The 17,312-nt window shown below is 46.3% G+C and overlaps 1 protein-coding gene across 2 annotated transcripts in view; it reads right to left on the bottom strand.

Annotated features, from left to right (window-relative positions):
• IFT56 (intraflagellar transport 56) overlaps nt 1-17,312 on the bottom strand; it is a 66,852-nt gene that overhangs the window by 47,845 nt on the left and 1,695 nt on the right. For both annotated transcript variants that reach the window (XM_083156594.1, XM_083156593.1), the window contains exons 2-4: nt 9,508-9,645; nt 3,040-3,132; nt 448-562 (exon numbers count right to left, since the gene is read on the bottom strand). In XM_083156594.1, the coding sequence (XP_083012720.1) occupies nt 448-562; nt 3,040-3,132; nt 9,508-9,645 (346 nt within the window). The remainder of the gene's footprint in view (nt 1-447; nt 563-3,039; nt 3,133-9,507; nt 9,646-17,312) is intronic.

Below are 17,312 nucleotides of genomic sequence, written 5' to 3'. Positions count from 1 at the left end.
GATGCAATGTATATTTGGTCCAGGACCCAAAAATATGGTCAATATTATGGGGAAAACCAGTGCTGGCGGCTACCAATCATAAAATACTTGGCAAAACGTAGCAGCAACCCTATGCACCATAACAGAATTGCACCAGAGGATGACAGGTAACCATAATTAAATTAATTACAGCATTTTGGCTGAATTTCTTAATAAGAAAATTTTGGCCTAAGGGTGTCATAAAAAAATGAATGATACTCTCTTGAGTAGTGATTCAATAAAGTGTGAGAACCACTGCGTTAGTGTACCTAAACAGCAGGTAGATGTAGGAGATGGATTAAATGTAAAAATAGACCCTTAGGATTAAATACCCACATTTAACAGAAGTAAAAAATGATACAAGTAAGATGTGTCATTCACAGATTACCTTAGTGTATATGCAATCCACTGCAATAATGACTCTCATACCTTTATTTGCTGCCTCCTCCGCTTCTTTATACATTCCCAGAAAGAAATAGGTACAAGCCAAGTTCACCAAGACATCAGGGTTACAGCCCTCTTGTTGGTTTACAATCTTAAACACCTACAAGAAAAGAAAACAAATAATCCTTCTATGCAACAAGTAAATACTTTGCCAACACTTTGTGGACTTATTATTAAAAGCACGTGACTCAGAGGATCATTCTGATTTCCTTGGAATGGGGTGAATTTGGCCCTGTTCTGATGAATGGGGGACTGCGCATGGTATATATGAGCAGGGGCAGCTACTCTTTGCGAATGGCTGCATAGACTTTGAGCCGTTCGCAAGTATCGGAGAGCGGACCAGGAGTGGATGGCAGCAGGGACTGGGGAAGCCCAGCGTTTTATAGGTGTCCCGATGAAAACGCTGGGCTCTGTCTTCATCCCGTTCCACTGACTTTTATTTGCAAAGGAGATGTCATTTGATGGTCGGCAACCATCCGCTCTGCAGCGGAGACATGCAAGGGGGTGTGTTTTTGTTACACATCCCCATGCATGTTAAAAAAGGGAATTGTGGTGGCAGGAGGGCGGGAACTCTGATGGGTGCCGTCTAAGGTCCTTGCATCTTACCGAGCCAACCAGAATCACCCCCTAAATTTAATAACCTTATGCTGGCAGAGGCCAAGTGAATAGAAAATTAGCCCAGGCTCAGATCAGATATCTGGGACAGTTCAAGGGAAATCTGAATAGATTTGTAGCTTGAGATATGTCTGCAGAGTGGATGGGGGCTTTAGACCAGGGTTGCCGACTCTCCCAGAATGTCCGTGAGACTCCCGGAATTCTGGGACATCTCATGGGCTCCTGAAAGAGGACCCCTTTCTCCCGCAGCTGCCGCTTTGCTTCCGCATCTGTGCTCACTGCGCTTGCGCTACGACGCTACCGACGCGATGACACAGCGCCACCTGCTCGCCAACCAGTACCTTCAGCTACATGGTTGCCGGGAATTGTAGTCCGACTCCTCCATGACCTGCGCTGCCCGCTGCCGGCAGATAGAGAGCTTGGCAAGTCGGCAGCAGAGACACGTGCATGCTGGGAAATGTAGTTGTGGGGTCTTGCTGGAGAGGCCACATCATGAAAGGACTACGTTCCCTACTGCCCCCGTGTCTGGTGTCAGAGATATGGAGTGACCGGTGACAGGTAATGACTGAGGCAGGGGGACAGGGAGCTCTTCTGTATTATTGCTCCTACTGTATTACATACTGTTGGTATGGGGCCTGGCAGCTGTGGTGGGGAAGGCACATTGCGACTGGCATTGCCTCACCCACTCCCAGTTTCCCTCTATCTCCTACCTTAGTATTAAGCCCATCAGCTCACACACTGAGTATGCCCCCTTGTATACCATGCCCATGGGTGCCCTGTGCTTCTGCAGGCTTTGGGGAATGCCTGCCTGATGTGTAAACTTCTGGATTTATAAATACATTCTTCCTTTCCAGAAAGCTGTCCCTGTGCAGCACCATTCATTTGTTCAGTTTGTAGTGGTTGCTTGGTGCTCTTAGACCTCACCATGGCCCTTATTCTGGTTGGGGCGGATATATCCGCGTGCGTACGGCCCGCCAATGTTTTGTGTCTGCGCATGTGCAGAGGTGTCTCTGCGCATGTGCGAGCGGGGCGTACGGCAAAATCCTGCATGATATGTGAACACTCCGAACAGGGGGTGGAGAGGGGCGTGAAGGGCTATTTGGGCTCATTACCATCATACGCCCCGCGTTTCATGGGCGTTCCCATGCAAACGCTGGGCGTACGTATGGTAATGCGGCCGTGACGCACGTGTAGTGGGCGGACATATGACATCGCCGGATGTCAGCTGCCCGCCCAGATCCCTGCTTTTGCACGGAAAAATGTCCGTGTGGTCTGAGGTTGCGGGAGCTGGTGGAGCACTCGGTCCTGCATTCGATGGTCTGCGACCATCGAATGATGGGGGAGGTTCCCTCAGATGGAGGAGGCGTATTCCGTGAAAAATACATGTGCGGTCCGTTCGGCCAGCTTCTTACCGCGTACGGACGGAGTTGGCGATCCGTATGGAAGGCGGGGTTTCGCACGCACGGTCCTGGCCGCATATTCGGATCCGGCCGCACCGATCAGAATAAGGGCCCATGTATGCTATCTGCAGATCATTGCACTGTGCCCCAGTTCTCCTCACTATGTATGCTATCTGCAGAGCATTGCTCTCGGTTCCAGTCCTTCTCACCGTGTAATGTGCCTTCCTGGCGATGCAAGGCCCGCCGCCGATGGTGCAAGGCCCACCCCCTGGCGACGCAAGGCCCGCCTCTGGGCGACACAAGGCCCGCCCCCTGGTGAGACCAGGCCAACCCCCTGGCTTTTACTTTTCTCCCTGAAATGATTTTTCTAAAGTAGGCAACCCTGCTTTAGACTAAAAAACAGTCACCATGTATCATATGTGCATACCATATGAAATGCCAACCTGGTTTTGATTAAAACAAACTCCTGCTTCTCACACCCCATTATAATTTACCGCCTTGGGATTTAAAAAAAAAATTTGCTTTCTTGTTTCAATGCTATATTGGATTAGGAATATGTTACCTCTAGAGATTTTTTGTAGTCCCCCAAATGAAATGAACAGTATCCGATCCACAAATCTGTGTCTTCTTCACTCTCACCAACACTGCGTTTAAACTATAAAGACAAATTCATACATTCGATTATACAGAATTTTGGTAAACAAGGGACTTGTGCTGTAGTGATTACAAAACATTATTCTGGTCAAAGAAGAGATTTGGCATATGTTCAAAGTTGACTGTGTTGACATTCAGTGCAGTATTCAATGCCGGTGCGAGCGGCCGGCGAGGGGGTTAAACTGCGAGGATCACAGAAAACCAGTGATCCTCGCAGTTTAACCCCGGCGCCGGCCGCTCGCACTATGCAACGTTCCGGGGGAATCCTCACCATCACAGAACGGCGAGGATTCCCCTAAACTGCGAGAGCCGCGGCTAGTGCAGCAAACTCGCTGTAATTAGCCTCGGCTCTCGCAGCTTTTGGAGGCACATTCGCAAATTCCCCCTCACTCAAAAAACGGAGCGAGGGGGAATTTGCGAATGAGGGGGGGTCAGTTGAATACTGACAGGGTGAGCGGTGACTGCGAGCAAAAAGTCCTGCTCGCAGTCACCGCTCGCCCACGGCATTGAATATATGCCTCACAATGCCTATGCCATATGTCGTCCTTGTCATAATGTCCTTGTCAAGCATGTTCATTATATCAATATTTATTTAATTTCAGGAAATTACTGTTTAAGGTAAACTTACCAATACCACTATCCCTAATATTAACACTAATGCCAATGTTGACATTTTCCTTTTCATGTCATCAATATCCAGGTGCCGATACTTATAATGTTGACATTTCAAGCATGTCAACATTATAACTGTCGACATTCTGGTGTTGACATTGTAAATGTATGACTGCATACTCAAGAAAGAAAAAAACAAAAAAAACAAACACTGCACTCAGAGGTATAGCATTTCTTAGGGCCCCATTTACCACCCAGTGACAAAAAAAAGACTTGACTAGAAACATGAGACACAGCCCATTATTTTTATTAGTTAATAAATTATTTATCCATATGCAGTACCAAATTGGAATAAAATCTGCGCTGGTGAAGTGAAATTTTAGCAAAAAACTGTGTTGATTTGACACAGAATGACCTGGACACGTTATTTAGATCAGTATCTCCCTATATTTAATTTATGCTTAGGCGCTAGATATATATTACTCACAACTGAAATACTATAGTACTAGTATTATCTAAATGTTCAAAGAGAGATTAATTTAAATTCCTCAGTGATAACTGCCTAAGTGCATTGTATATTGGGTTGAATGCATATGATTTTAAATAGTGGTCTCTATACTCTGCCAGGGAAGTAAAATACATGTTATATGTGATGTTACTCATTTGAGGAGGAATACACATTACCATTCTACCTCTGTATCCCTTAGATATGAAAAAATATATAATTATTCGCTCAATCACTCAAAAAGGGAACAAACACTAGACTTAGGGGGGTATTGAATCTGGGGGTCATGGCTGTTGAGCTGGCTCGACAGCCATGACCCAGTCACCTTTAAACGCCCCGGCTGTAAGGGCGAACTAGGTCCGCCCAGACTCCGTTGCAGTCAGGTCTTAAGAGGGACAACACGTTCACTGAGGCGGACTGGGCGCAAGAGGGAAACTAACTAACCCCAACACGGACAGGCCAGAACCACACTGAGGAGGCCCAGGTGGGAGAACCCACGTCAGGTGCTGCTGAGTGTCTGGATAACAACAACCAGTAACAATGTGTGAATGCAACAATGCACAGAGATGAGATATAAATAAATGCAAATGCAACAATGCACAAAGGTGGAATATAAATAAGAGCCAATGCAACAATGCACAGAAGATGGTACAGAAAGACTAAACAACCTCTATCCCAATACCTTGCACTGCAAGGTTCTGACCCAAATGGAACACATCAGGGACATGGCTGAGGCAGGGTCCAAGACACTATAACCGGCGCCATGGTGAGGGACAGAATGCCTTAAATACCGGTCACCCCGCCTGCAGGCGTGGGTGACTTCAGAAGCGTGTGCCCGTGAATTACGGAAGCTCGGCGTGTTGCCTAGCAACGTCCCAGATGCTTCTCTACCTAGTGCTATGTGAGCGGCAGAAGTTCCGCCCAGAGCTGCCCGGGGATGGCTGGAGGCGCCGTGGTCCCTGCTCCTGCAGCGCCGGAGCTGCCAGGTGAGTGGGGAGACGGCGTCGCTCACTCCGGCGCTTAACACATTGTCAATCTCTGATGTGTACAGAATGATTTTATTTTAAACACAATTTCTGTACTTTATTCACCTATCTTAATCTATTTCTTATATTTCACAAACTGTTTTAATATAAATTGAAATTTTTAACAAAATTATTAAAATGTATATTTTAAACCTGTGCATTAATAAGTGACTATCATTTATAGTGGTCTCCTTGGCTTATTCTATACTATACATACTATTATATAAAGTACAGATACAGAGAATATAAGAGGTCCTTAAATATTAAGGACAGTAAATATTTCAATTACCCCTGCATGGAGCAGTGTACCAATGAGTCCTGTTGGAGAAAGTGCGCTATATAAATAAAACTTACTTTTTGTAAATCATTTCCAATATGTTACAGTATGGTGACACCAAGTACTATTCTATTACCTTTACACACTACTCTCCCATTACCACTTCTGTGTACAAACTAAATAAAGTCATAGTACAGTACATGATTCTGAGTTGGCAGTAAATTAAAAAGAACAAGTAACTGTGTACCTTCCAACATTCAAAACCATGTTGCACTGCATAATTTTGATTTGAGGTGGTGTATTTAAACTCTAATCAACTTGCAATTTAAAAAATAAAGCTGTTCCGCATTTCTGGGCTATAGGTGAAATCAGGCAGTATCATGCTTGTAAAATACTGTATAAAAGTATTTGCAGCCCTTGTATTGCCACATGGTATGTCCTAGTGCATTTACTTGCTCCCACAATCAGAATCAGGCCAATGGGCATATAGACCCTTATTCAGATCTCATTGCAGTACAAATTTGTTCACAAAATGGGCAAAACCATTTAAGTAAGTTAGTAAGTAAGTTTAATTTATGTAACGCACTTTCTTCAACAGGACTCAAGGCACTCATGTGCATAGCAGATATAACATGTGCCGAGAGAGTTACATTTGGGTGGGGTGTGTTGAAACTAAAATCTAAATTGCAGTGTAAAAATAATGCAGCCAGTATTTCCCCTGCACAGAAACAAAATAGCTCACACAAATCTAACTCTCTATATACATGTTACATCTGCCCCACCTGCAGTGCGGATTCAGTATTGAATCCCGGCGGTCGGGATCCCGGCGTTCAGAATCCCGACGCCGGAATCCCGACAGCCGAAATGCCGACAAGGGGGGGACGTGGATCGCCCCCCCTTGCGGGCTCGCTGCGCTCGCCACGCAGCGGGCTCGGCACACTAATTTATTCTCCCTCCAGGGGTGTCGTGGACACCCCAGGAGGGAGAAAGTGTCGGCATTTCGGCGGTCGGGATTCCGGCGTCGGGATTCTGAACGCCGGGATCCCGACCACCGGGATTGTAACTGCATCCCCTGCAGTGCACATGGTTTTGCCCATTTTGAGAACAAATTTGTACTGCAATCAGTTCTGTACAGTGACGTGCGGTGAGGTCATTGCCTGGGGAGGCACTGACCTCACCGCACGTCACTGGTACCGGCGGGGGGGGGGGGGGGGGGGGTGCAGAACAGTCCTGTAGTGATAGCCACGTCTGTCAGCATGTCCCACTCAGACCACCCCAGCAGCAACGGGGTTAATTTCCATAGCCTGGCTGTGAATATGGAAATTAAGCGTCTGGGATGGAAGGCACAGGGTAGTCTCATACCTGGATGTCATTAACTGGTTAACTGTTGAGGCTCACAGCCACATCCAGTATGCAAGGCTCTCTATTCTTCTGCATTTCTGACTGTGATCTGTCCATCTGGGAGTGGTGGAGTTAGCACAGCATTGTTTGGGAGGACGTAATGCTGTTATATGGGATTTGGCATTGAATGTTCTGTGTGCTTTTATTCTCATTAAAACCTCTATGCTAGCCTGTGCTACAGTCAGCGCTCATCCTGGCTGGAAGGGTTAATGAGAATATAAAAACCTCCCTGCTGACGTCCTGCTATATATAATACAGGCTTGTCCTGCTATTGTCTGTGCAAAAGTCATTTTATTCTCTTCGCTGGCACAGGCTTGTTTTGTGTATACGACTCAGACACCTGCAGTGCTTTAAACAGAGAAATGTACGTATGAGACTACCCTGTGCCTTCCATCCCAGACGCTTAATTTCCATATTCACAGCCAGGCTATGGAAATTAACCCCGTTGCTGCTGGGGTTGTCTGAGTGGGACATGCTGACAGACGTGGCTGTCACTACAGGACTGTTCTGCACCCCCCCCCGCCGGTACACGCGCGCCCCACCTGCCCTCCCTCCACCCGGCGAACTCACCTGTCTTCTCGGCGGTGACGGCGGCTGGTCCTCTCCACGGTGGTGACGGCGGCCGGTCCTCTCCACGGCGGTGTCAACGGCAGTCCGTCTACCAACAGGCGCCGGACTCCCCGCTGCCCGCGCTGCTGCATCCTCCTCACGGGTCCTGCATGTGTGATTGGACAGCGGATCCAGCACTGGATCTGCTGGCCCAATCACATCTGGGGGCGTGCGTTTATACTGGTGCCCCTGTCATTGCGGCACCAGTATAAGTGCCGCTTCCCCATTCATTTTCAATGGGCTTTTACAGCCCATTGCTGCACCCTGCCCCCCTGCCCACCCCTTCCCGCCCCACGCTGCCCGGAGTTTCAATGTAAACAGCGGGAGGCACCTCTCCCGCTGCCCCCCACCCTCTGCCTCCCCTGACTGCACGTCCCTGGTTCTGTATAAGGGCCTATATAAAAGAGACCTTTTTTATTTAAATGAAAACATTTTTAATAAATAAATCCTGGCTAAAAGGAAAGGCGGCATTACATGTACAGCCTCCTTACATGGTTACTTATCACTGATTAACACTCAATTTTTTGCCAATAATATTAAAGAGATTTTGGGTAACTTTGTATTGCTGATCCTGACATCAGTATTGCTAGATTGGCTCGAATATTTGAGATACACGGATGAGAAACAATGTGTACCACTCTGGTTGTCTGTATTATAGACAACCCGAATCAGGGGCAAACGCAGGATTTTTAGAAGGGGGTTTCCAGAGGGGCGGAGGATAGCACGGAGATGGACACTTAGGTGACCCAGTATATGCCGGTCAGTTAAAGTATTATAGATAGACCAAATATATATAAATAATAAAAAAAATATATATATATATATATATATACACACACACACACACATATATACATACAGGGGCGTCAACAGCAGTGTAGACACCTGGGCATAGCAATGTATTGGGGCCCCTACCAATCCTCCAGCGGTAGGGGTGGGGGGTGCTATGAGCGGAAGCTTTGATGTCCCCCGGGTGATAGGGGGTATTATATCAACCGCTCAGCATGTAGGGCCTGGATCAGTAATTTCCACTAATTACCCCTTTACTGCACAGATGGTGGGAGATGAGGCGGGAGAAGGGGGCATTGGGCTGAATGAAGGGGCCCTGATACATAACTTCCAGGGTGGTAGAGGATGTTTAATATGCAGAGGAGGGGTGTATAGTGGAGTGGGCTTATTATTCATACTTTTCTGGTGGGAGGACAGCTTGCTTGACTGCAGATATCTCCAGTTCTCAGAAATAGATTTCTTAGATTTTAATGGAATTAAAAACTAGAGAATCCCACCTACCAAATGGTAATGGGGACTAGGGGATCAGTGTTCAGGAGGCAGAGCAATCTGCCCACGAGTATATAATACTACATACCAGGTGTGTGGAGCTGGAGCAGTAACCAGCTGCTGGAAGGCTGATATCTCTGGTTCTGGGAACAGTAGAGACAAGCTACTAGTGTCCATCAAAGGGGGAGAGTCCCAGCTTTTGGAATATACCCTCAGAAAAACTAAGTCAGCCAGAACCAGAAATATCTGACTGGGGAGAGCAATTAACAGGCTTGGATGGGGACCACTGCTTTGAAGTCAGATATCTCCGGTTCCCAAGGGCCGATTTTAAAAATTCTTGTACCCATGGAAAGAGGGGACCCTCAGCTTTCAGCCTAGGGCCCTTAGACTCCTGAGGGGGTTTCTGGGTACTCAGAAACCCCCCTGTGTGCGCTACTGCGAATCACTTAAATGCAAACTGTCGACTGACAGTGATTAATCACTTATACATAGAACCCAGGGAATATTCTGGAATGATCGTGGGATGAACACTGAGAATAGAAGTGTGTCAAACTTCAAATAAACTCATCAACCTAAAATACCCTAAAATCGTTCAGATATCATTTTTATGTTGGCCTGTGTTATCTTCTTTAACTGCAACTCAGACCACCAAAAATGAAAGAATCATACCTCCAGAAGTGTTATTGCCCCAGTAAAGTCCCGTTGGGCCAGCAACTCATCCAGCTTGGGAACATTCTTTCCTTTCTTCTTGTTCTTATCAGCCGGTTGTAGATCGCTGCCAACAGCAGGTTTGGCTCGTGACAGCATCTGGAAAAAACAGTTTTTATTAGAATTACTTAAGCCCCGTACACACAGGGTGACCTTGCTTTTAGGTTGAGCAACATGCTTTAACACGATCGCTCAATGCACAACGCAGCCACCGCAATGCTTTGTGCTGAGCACATCGCTCCTCGTCGATACCGCGCATCACCATCGCTGCAGGGCAATCCGTGCTCCTTTTCTAAATGATCTGATTAGATCGCTTGGAAAAGGGACTGAAATCGCCCGATGTGTATGCCCCTTTACTGTAAAACCAACATGCATCACCCAAAACCCGAAAATAACAAACCACAGAAATATGTATTCATATGGTAAAATATACATAGGAGAGAGATATATTGGGGGGTATGCAATCCAGGATCACGGCTGTCGATCGCTCCCACCAGCCATGATCCTCGCCCATTTGCGGTCTGACCGCCAGCAGATCGGCAGACGGGATTCAATGTCCCGCCTGCCAATCTCTGAAAAGGGGGAATGGCCGCAAAAACGGCTGTGGATTGTCGATTTGCGGCCGGGATCGCGACAATCCACGGCCATTATCGGCAGAACGGGCCCGACGGCTTCTAAAGTCAGGCTCGTTCTGCTGTGATCCCTCTTCAATACTGTCACTATAGCCAGCATTGAATAGGGTCCCGCCGCTATTTCCCCCGTCGGAAATAGCGGCGGGACATTGCAAACCCCCCATTGTGTTCAAAAAAATAAAACAGCGGAGCAACAAAAATAACTCGCATTCTATATAAACTGTGGTTCTGTCATTATTATAGTTTATTAAAATAATGTTTCTTACAGTACATATCACTTTACTCCCAATAGGAAACAAGGCAATTCAGCTGTTCAATGAGAACTCATAACTGTAATTCAACCATCACTTTAGACAGGGTGTAATGCAATGTTTTGGCTGCACATTGTTTTTGCGTGTAGATCATGCCCAGAACAGCAACTGTCAATTCTTTGGAATAGTGATCCTCACCCCTGGTCCTCAGATGGTATAATCAAGCTGACTGAGGTACAAATTAAGTCACCTAAGCTGTATTGCCATTAAACATGAACTGATGGTTTGTCTTGAGGACCGCGGTTGAGGATCACTGCTTTAGAATATAATCATGAGCAGGGCCCTCTGCCCTCATTCGCTTTTCCTTTTCTTACTTACTACAAACCACCTTTGAAAGCAATAAATCCCAGTTTTCTGCCACCAATACTTATTTCAGTGTTGTATGCTGATGCAGCTATGTTTATGTGCCCTGTACTTGTCCTTTATTGTAACTGTTTTGCTTTTATGTTTATGTACTCGACAACTGGACAATCTACCCTACCCCACAAGCTTGTTGCCTAGGGGTCATCCTCGACTCTGAACTGTCCTTTGTTCCCCACATTCAATCGGTCTCCAAATCATGTTACATGCATCTAAAAAACATATCCAAAATACGACACTACCAAATCTCTTATCCATGCACTCATTATATCCCGCATTGATTACTGCAATAGTCTTCTGTCTGGTATTCCCAAGAACAGACTCTCACCACTGCAATCCATTTTAAATACTGCTGCTAGGCTGATCTTCCTAGCAAGAAGCTCATTGTCTGCTGATTCGCTCTGCCAGTCCCTCCATTGGTTGCCTGTATTTTACCGTATTCAATATAAAACACGTCTACTCACATATAAAGCTATTAATTATACTGCACCAGCATATATCTCTTTACTTATCACAAAATATCTCCCATCTCGACCACTCCACTCTGCACAAAATCTGCGCCTGTCTTCTGCACGGATCACTAGCTCCCATTCTTTACTACAGGACTTTCATCGGGCTGCTCCCATCCTATGGAATGCCCTTCCACGCACAATAAGACTCTCCACTAGCCTCCAAACTTTTAAGCGTTCCCTGAAAACTCACCTCTTCAGGCAAGCCTATCATATTTAAGTACCACACACATAACCCTGTGAGGCACTTATGTATTTTATAGCTTCCCTTCTGGACCTGCAACTTGGTGGGACTGCTATGCTATTTCTGGTCCTGTCAGACCTGCCTGTCCTTGTGTTTCCCTCCTATGCCGCTATAGATTGTAAGCTTGCAGCAGGGCCCTCCTACCTCCAAGTCTGTCTGTTGTTACCCAGTTTTATCACTGTCTACAATTGTAAAGCGCAACGGAATCTGCTGTGCTATATAAGAAACTGTAAATAAATAAATAAATAAATAATGTACTTTGTAATTGGGGTGTTGCAGATCCTTTATGGCACTAATTTATATATATATATATATATATATATATAGATAGATAGATAGATAGATAGATAGATAGATAGATAGATAGATAGATAGAGAATAACAGTAATACCTGTAATCACAAACACAATGTCAAAATTAAAATAATTGCCCTCATGCATTTGCTCTGTTTGTATGGTTTAGCTGGGTTTGTGCTAAAGTTTTTATGAGCCACAATGTCTACATTTGCCTATTAGTTCATAGATTATTTATACATCTTTTTTTCTGCTTTCTTGGTCACATCACAAGTGGTAGATTGCTCATTTCATCTGACTGCACATCTTGCGTAACTGTGCACACTGGTGTAAAACTACAGGTTGAGTATCCCCCCTTATCCAAAATGCTTGGGACCAGAAGAATTTGGTATTTCAGAATATTTTTATATATTTCAATGCTGTATCTTGAGGTCTTGCATTTATGTAATACAAACACATCAAACACATGAAATACCCACAAATATATTTTATTTGTGTCTAAAACAAGGTTTGAAAACATGAAACAAAGTTTGTGTCCTATCTCAGGTACTGAAATTAAAAGCCAAGCAATCATTTTCTTGCATATACTGTATTTAGTGCCAGTTACATATCATGTCCTCACTGTTACAGATGTTCCCAGTAGTGCCAGTTATAGTGTTCACGCTAGCTTTGTTTTGCAGGGCGCCGCACCCTGCCCGTTTTTTTAAACTTGAAAATCCGCCCTGCCCTTTAAATTGATTTTACTGTGCACCCTTCCGCTGGGGAGAGGGTTTGGCTGGAAAAGCTGATACACTGTTCTCAGCCTAGGAGTTGAATGGCCTGTCAGCGCAGCTGGAAGAGCTGACACGCTGCTTAACTCAGAACAGCGTGGCCATGTAAGCCCTTCCAGCAGTCCGCGACCCTCCCCCGCAATCATTTCCTATAACATAGGCTGTCCTTGTATCTAGCACTTCCACTGGCGCTGCCGCCAGCACTAATGACAGGCACCCCTGCTGCAGAGCTGATGACAGGGTCCACTGTTACTGGCATTAATGTAGGGAGTCGGGACCCGTGGCAGCTGGCGCTGCCATCACCATTTGTGACAGGTAACCACTTCCTCTTGGGGGATCTGGCAGTGTCTGCGGGGAGTGCCGCCACTGGGAAGCTACTGCTATGATAGGAGGGAGCAGCCGCCCTGCCCCATCACAGACATCAGCCAGCCAGCATAGCCGCAGGTCTCCTTGCCTCCAGTCAGCAGAGTGCCCTGGAGATTCAGCCCGGCCCCTACCTACAGCACCTCACATGGCCACACAGCAAGAAGGCTCACCCAATCCCTGCTCAGCTCAGAGCGGCATACAGGGCTGCCGTGCATGAGAGAAGTTCTGTTATTGGCTACCATTGCAAGCCTTGTTGCTTTGCTGGCCTGTAAATACCAGGGACCATTGTGTTCTAGTATGCAATGCAATCAATGGAAGCGGAATCGTCTGCAGGGCTGGTGATGAAATGCTCTCCCACATTGGTGCAAAGGTCTGGTTGCCCCATATATATATATGGGGTGAGGTGGCTGCAGATGTCAATAATGTGCACGTTCTATGACTAATATCAGGCTAGTCAAAGTACATGTGCTGGGACTTGTAGTTGTACAGATACTTATATGGTGCTGCGGAAACTTTGTCACCTTACAAATAAAAAAGTCAAAAATAAAGAATATAATATCTACTGAGCCAAGTTGTTGTTTTTCTTATGTCCCAAATTGTGTAGATAAGTAGGATTATGCCTTCTTTTTTATGCCAAATCTCTCACTCTTAAATAATTATCTAAGCTACACCCAGTGGTGAATCCAGGGAAGGGAGAGAAGGGAATCACAATCAGGTTATTGTACATTATAGCACTCATCCCCTTTTTTGCGGCAGAGTATGGCACCACTCCACTGGGAAAAGTTATAAGGGGAGATCATCCTGTTCCTGCGCCCCAGGATCTGCTACTGTATACACCAACAAGGAAATGCAGTAACAGAAACACTACTACGTCACAGCACTTTTATCATTAGTTAATTAACTGGCCATGACATAGTGTGGAGTTAGTTTGTACCCGTGAGTGTGCTGGAGTATCACTGCCTGCTTTGTACTACAGCAGCTGGAGGCATATAGTGGTATTACGGTGTGTGGCCTATAGTGTAAGGGGCATTATGGTGTGATACATATAGGGTAAGGTGCATTATGGTGTGGCGTAAAGTGCATTATGGTGTGTGGTGTATAGTGTATAGTGTTAATTCTAGCACCCGCTATCTTTGAAAATTAATGTAGTTCCTCTTCCCAGCCTGGGGTGTCACTGTCTGATGTAGTGCTTCTAGCATAGTGTGGCCTGTATATCAGCACTTATATGCAAACCAGACCTGTGCAAGAAACACCACAGCAGACAGCAAAACCACAGACAAGGAACAGGAACTGCATGGGTTTTCAAAGATGGCAGGTGCTAGAATGAACACTAGTGTAAAGTGAATTACGGTGTGTGGTGTATAATGTGTGATTGGCATTATAGGGGGAAATTTACTAAAGGAAATTTTTAAAAAATAGGTGTATTTGTATTCAGAAATACACTTATTTTTGACATTTACTATCCCGAAAATACGGCAATTCGTATTCGTATTGATAGCACAGCAATACGAATACGAATTGCCGTATTTTTATGATAGTAAATGTAAAAAATAAGTGTATTTCTGGATACAAATACACCTATTTTTTTACAAATTTCCTTTAGTAAATTTCCCCCATAGTGTGTAACAATGTATAATGGGTGTAATCGTGGCGCAGTGTCCCAATTTTTTATATATGATTTTTTATCTTATTTTTAATATAAATTTTGAATGTAAAATGTGCCCTCCCGATTGAAAAAATTGCCCTGTCCGTTGGTCGGCACCCTGCCCTAAAAAAATCCTAGAGTGAACACTACCAGTTACATATCATGTCCCCAGTAGTGCTGTTGGTACTTGTGGATTATCACGGCTCCAATCGCATGCCATCGCATGCCATATATAGTGGCATGCGATGCGATGCGATTTGTACAGATTTTTGACGTTTTTGGCAAAATCGTATGCAATCGCATCACATGCGATCGCATCGCATGCGATTTGATCGCATCGCATGCGATTTGATCGCATGCGATGGCATACGATTTTGCACTGAAAAGCATCCAAATGCATTGGAATTAGTATTAAACATGTTCAATGGACCCCAAATGGCATTTTTGAGGCTGTAACACCCCCACTATCAATGCGAACCCGAAGCGTGGCGAGCGCAGCGAGCCCACGAGGGGCGGCGGTACGCGTCCTACGACCTTTTCATATCCCCACTATCCACGTCGGCGTGGAGTTGACAATAGAAAGTGTGGCGAGCGCAGCGAGCCACCGAGCCCGAAGCGTGGCGAGCGCAGCGAGCCCCGCAAGGGGACGCGGACACCTGTGAAGCCCGTGAGGGGACGCGGATACCTGTGAAGGTATCCGCGTCCCCTCGCCACGCTTCGGGCTCGGTGGCTCGCTGCGCTCGCCACACTTTCTATTCTCAACTCCACGCCGACGTGGATAGTGGGGGTATGAAAAGGTCGTAGGACGCGTACCGCTGCGCTCGCCACGCTTCGGGTTCGCGTTGATAGTGGGGGTGGTACAGCCTCAAAAATGCCATTTGGGAGCCATTGAACATGTTTCATACTAATTCCACTGCATTTGGATGCTTTTCAGTGAAAAATCGTATGCGATCGCATGCGATGCGATTTTTTCGCATACGATGGCCATCGTGGGAGCCGTGATAATCCACAAGTACCGTGCTGTTACATATCATGTCCTCCGTAGTGCTGTTACAGATGTCCCCAGTAGTGCCAGTTACATATCATGTCCCCGGGAGTGCCTGTTACAGATGTCCCCAGTAGGTCGGGACGTTCGCGCGGCCTCAAGAAAAGGGGGCGTGGCCTCACGGGGTGACGCGAAATCCGGTCACGCCCCCGTTTTCGCCGCTCGTCGTAATAATGGGGCAGATGTATGAAGGGTCGTTATGGGGGAGAAGGGGTATCAGCGCACGTTATGTGCACTGATACCGCTTCTCCCCCATGTATGATCGTGCCGGGATGCGGTAATGGACAGGGGCGCTATGCGCCCCTGTCCATATCGGCGCTGCTATCAAAATGATAGCAGGCCGAATGTATGAACGGTCAGCATCGCTGACCGTTCCGCACGAAGCCTGCTTTGGCTTCGCCAGCATCAGGCTGGCGAAGCCCTATCTAAACAGCAGGGACAGCACTGTCCCTGCTGTTAGGTCTGGGCTGCGCTGGGGATCTCGCGTGAACAGCGAGATCCCGCGCATGCCCAGTGCGGCCGGCCAGGGGACAGGAGACAGCGCATCAGTATTAACTGATGCGCTATCTCCAGAAAGGGACATCGCCGAAGGGGGGAGTTAACGCTCCCCCGCTTCGGCAGACAAGATGTTAATACATCTTGTCGATGTCCCTTCCTGCTTCGCCTCGCTATTGAGGCGAAGCAGGAAGTATCATAGCGGCGCGATAAGCGCTGCTATGATACATCTGCCCCATTATCGTGGTTTATATCTCCCAACCGTCTCGGGAAGCCGGGACTGCGGTAAGCAGTACCGGGACATCGGCCGTAAATCGTGAATGTCCCGCCGAATCCGGGACGGTTGGGAGGTATGCCAGTAGTGCCAGTTACATATCATGTCCCCGGGAGTGTCTGTTACAGATGTCCCCAGTAGTGCCAGTTACATATCATGTCCCCGGGAGTGCCTGTTACATATCATGTCCTCAGGAGTGCCAGTTACATATCATGTCCCCGGGAGTGCCTGTTACAGATGTCCCCAGTAGTGCCAGTTACATATCATGTCCCCGGGAGTGCCTGTTACATATCATGTCCTCAGGAGTGCTGTTACAGATGTCCCCAGTAGTGCCAGTTACATATCATGTCCCCGGGAGTGCCTGTTACAGATGTCCCCAGTAGTGCCTGTTACATATCATGTCCCCGGGAGTGTCTGTTACAGATGTCCCCAGTAGTGCTTTTAGCAAAAACAAATGTCACTTTCTGTAATGTATGGTTTTTGGAATAATTTGGATAACAGATATTTGGATAAGGGATACTCAACCTTTAGTAGCAATATCTCAAAAAAACAACACAGGACAATCACAAATATTGCCCTGCACAACATTTATTTTTGTCCAGAAAATGATCCCTATATTTAAATTGTGAATGTATTCAAAGAGTGCCCCAAAAAAGGCATCATTTTGTCTTTACCCCCTTCTTTGCTTGCAATTAAAGCTCTTCTTCTACGTGTGTAGTCGTCTGAAGCATTGGTGCTTATATCCTGATGCTTTAATAAACACTTTCAGGTTAATCCTATTGTGCACAAAGGGCGCAATGTGCCATTACTGCAGCATTTTAA

The sequence above is a fragment of the Crinia signifera genome, chromosome 8 (genome assembly GCF_055691185.1).
Source record: "Crinia signifera chromosome 8, ASM5569118v1, whole genome shotgun sequence".
In the NCBI taxonomy this organism is placed as follows: Eukaryota; Metazoa; Chordata; class Amphibia; order Anura; family Myobatrachidae; genus Crinia; species Crinia signifera.
Note: the sequence above shows the minus strand (reverse complement) of the source record. Positions and strands in the feature narration are given on the sequence as shown.